Source organism: Otolemur garnettii, unplaced genomic scaffold (assembly GCF_000181295.1).
Source record: "Otolemur garnettii isolate 467f Iridium unplaced genomic scaffold, OtoGar3 scaffold00130, whole genome shotgun sequence".
Classification (NCBI taxonomy): Eukaryota; Metazoa; Chordata; class Mammalia; order Primates; family Galagidae; genus Otolemur; species Otolemur garnettii.
This window is the reverse complement of record NW_003852525.1, coordinates 1359958-1363782: the sequence shown is the minus strand read 5'-3', so window position 1 is coordinate 1363782 and position 3825 is coordinate 1359958. Positions and strand designations below refer to the sequence as shown.

The 3825-nt window shown below is 33.9% G+C and overlaps 1 protein-coding gene across 1 annotated transcript in view; it reads right to left on the bottom strand.

The window, feature by feature from the left end:
• Nucleotides 1–3385: 3385 nt before the first annotated feature.
• The window catches only part of TECRL (trans-2,3-enoyl-CoA reductase like), a 31547-nt gene continuing 31107 nt past the window's right edge, over nucleotides 3386–3825 (bottom strand). The window contains exon 12 of the mRNA XM_003798180.1: nucleotides 3386–3513. Coding sequence (XP_003798228.1) covers nucleotides 3386–3513 — 128 coding nt within the window. The remainder of the gene's footprint in view (nucleotides 3514–3825) is intronic.

Genomic DNA, 3825 nt, shown 5'->3' with positions numbered 1-3825 from the left:
CTTGATCAATTTTGTTGTTTAGATGACTTTCTCTTCAAAAGTACCTTTAATCCCCAAAACAAAGTTTTTGGAGGATGTTCACATAACAAATAGGTCTGGGCTAGACTGAAGAGAACTAATACGGCCTATTTCTAAGCATCTCTATGTGATATTCAAGTTAAAATGAAATAGAATACAGTTTCAGAACAGAATAAAAGACAAGACAAACTTAACCTTCCTGGTTCTCTAGTTTTATGGTTTGTAAAATCTCTTCTAATTTGAAAATGCTATAATTTCAAGAAAACTCCAGCAAATGAACCAGAAAAGCAATACGGCATTGATCAGGATAGCAGATTGAATAGGCTATAAGAGCTTCAGTGATACTGTCTCAGAGTAACCGAGCTATTAAACACTTAAGATCAATTTCAGCCATCAGCTACGCATAGATATTTTCACTTCAGCCACTAGGTAATTGTGTGTACTTGAATCAATACTGTTCAGTGAACACACCCAGGCACAGTGTCTCATGCTAATGAGGTGGACAGCCCACATTTTCCTCTGGCATATCAAATTGACTTGACAACAATGCTTGTTAAATATTATAATTGGAAGTACTCTTTGATGCCACAGTGAAAGACAAAAAATAAACTCCCTTAGAGATGAGTCAAAGACATGACTCGTCCAAAATGACACCAGGACGTGAGTGCTTCCATACTGAGGCAATCTGCTGAAAACAAGCTATAGTAAACATTGAGTTGTATATTCAATATTATACATGTATAAGGTTTATTTGGGAAAATTTACTTTCCTTTTATTTATATAATTCATACCAGAAGAATCTCTCCTTTTGCAGAGAAAGAGCATAACTTTTCACATTTAGAAAACGTAATATGCAGTGAATACTTGTCAATATTTTTTAAAGTAAGTTCAAGAACACGGGTGAGAATCTCGCTTGTGTTAAAATATATTTAGAAATAAACACTTCAACACTTTCCCCTAATTCCTGAATCATATATAACTGAGAATTTGACATTTGGGAAGTAGGAAGTGTTCTGAAGCACAAGACCTTTCAAATTCTGTCTACATTACCTTGTTTCTTTTCATATAAGAGAGAAAATGATTTAAATACAGTTTTTTTTTCTTTTTTTTCCATTTTTTTTATTGACAGTGCAATGAATTAGGTTACATTGTTTGCGTTTGTTCAGGAAAGCCCTTCTTATAATTGTGTCTCACCCCCAAGATGTGTGCCATGCATTGAGATAACAACTGAGAAATGGTGGCTGTGTGCCACTCCTGACCCTAGACTCTTGACCCTAGACTCTTGACCCTTGACCATGAAGTGCGCCACCACTTACTCACCCTTTTCACACCCACCTACATGCCATGAGGTACACTTGCCTAATAAACTTCCACTGATTGCTGCTTTGGTGTTTGGTTTCAATTCCGTTTCCAAATACAGGAACCAAGCATGATCAAGCACAGGTAACAGTCTTGCTGAAGACTCTGAATTGACCTATCTTTGATCATGTAGAAAAGACCTACTAAACAGTAAGAAAACCAATGGACACCCCAATCTTTGAAGATCCGGTCAGCCACGAATTTGTTATTTTTCGTAGAAATTATACATGGTATGAGTTATGATAGAATATATTAAATGCACCCCTTTCTCAAATGACAAAACTCCTTCTTGGCCAAACTTATATTGTTCTTATAAAGATATCAGATATACATTTATTTCTATCCATATTTCTCTTAAATTAGAAATAAGACCAATATGTTTTTTTTCATATTGACAATAAGGAATTTATGAGTTGCTAATATCATCATAATTTTTACCTTGATATAAAAGTTATAATTGTTGAAAATATACAAATCAGAACTTTAGAATTTGAAAATATAAGTATATTATACATGGCTAAGTACAAATATTTCATTTTTGATGTAGAAATACTTTTCACAATTTCATAAGGCAATTGAACTGAAAGCATTAGGTTTTTGACATAAGAGCCTAAGACATTTCTGTTACAGATTGGATAATAAAGGAAAAAATTATAGTAATGTTAAAATAATGTACAACATTCAAGTGACTTAAGCGCTACAACTTTGAAAAAGAATTACTTTAGAATTTTTATACTTTTTAGCTTAATTTTATTTCCATGACATAATTGCTCATATTTATGGGGTATGTAGTGATATTTTGATATATATTATGAATTTATGATGATTAAATCAAGGTAAATAAATCATGCCCATCACCTCAAACATTTATCATTTCTTTATGTTGGAAATGGTCAAAAATCCCTCCTTTAGTTCTTTGAAGCTACGAAACATGTTGTCGTTAACTATAGTCAGGCAATAGAACTCTATAATTTATTCCTCCCCTCTAGCTGAAATTGTTTCCTTTAACAAGTCTCTCCTTATCCTCTTTTCCCCAATTTTTCCCAGACTCAAGCATCCTCTGTTCTCTCCTGACTTGTGTAAAACGGCCTTTTTTTAGATGCCTCACACGAGAGGGAACATGTGTTTTAACTTTCTCTTCCTAGCTTACGTCCCTTAACATAAGGTCCCCAGGTCACTCACGCCATCGTGGTGACAGGATTTCATCCTTCTTTGCAGCTGAATAGGATTTCATTGTGAATATACCCACATTTCTTCATCCCTCCACCCACCTTTGGGCATCTGGGTAAATCCTGTAAAGTGACTGATGTGATTAGCGCTACAGTAAAACAGGGTTGCAGGTGCCGCTCTGACATACTGACCTCCTTTCCTTTGGGTAAATGCCCAGCACTGGCACGGCCGTGTCAACTGGTAGTTCTGCTTGTAGTTTTGTGAGGACCCTTCACACTGTCCTCCAACAGCTATACAGCTAGGTAAGATCACCCCAGTAGTGTATAAGAATTCCCTTCTCTCCACAACTTTAGCAGCGTTTGTTATTTTCCTCTTTTGGTAATAACCATCGTCACTGAGTTGAGATTTCATCTCATTTTGGTTTTGATTTACCTTTCCCCTAATGGTTGTTAAAGTTGATCATTTTTCTGTGTCTTCTTTTAAGAAAAAAACTGTTCAAATGTTTTGCTCATTTTTAATCAAATTTATTTTTTTGTTGGTATTATTGTGAAATATCACTGAAATTTTTTTCAAGGACCAATCCTATGCAACTATAGTCAACCTGTTCGTTAATTCTTTTAAAATCTCCACTTTTCAACCCATTAGGTTTAATTACCTCTAAATTCAGCTAAATTCTACCTTTTGGTATTTTTACTGGGTAAAATACAAAATACAAATGGTAGAATTTATATTTTTACCCAGTAAAAATACAGTTGTTCGTTAATCACTAAAACACAGAGTAAACCATCTTGACTAAGTCAGAGACAGTGTTCTCTATGAGATAATATTATTCATTTCTTCACAATATGAGTGGAATCATCGCTGATTTTCTATGCATATATGAGTTGAATTTCCTCAGATAGATCCTGTGTTTCTTTTGTGCCCATAATGACATCTGGATACTCATCAAAAGTGTAAAAATTCCAACTAGAAGGAAAAAAGAAATAATTATTACAATTTTTCTTATTTTTGTGATGGATGCAGTACGTTATGTTAGAAGAAGAATCATTACCCTATGTAGTTTTTAACATATTTCTCCAATGTTGAATATTTTCTTATTAATTTCCTTACTTAAACTTGTTGCCAGGCATAGATTTATCTATTTTGCATGGATGAGTAAACATAGAAAATATATAGCAAATTTCAAAACAAAGCCATGGTTCATATCTGACTGCCACAGAACATTGTCAAATAGGATTTTTTTGTGTTTGAATTTTTCAGTCATGTTAGGGGTCTATC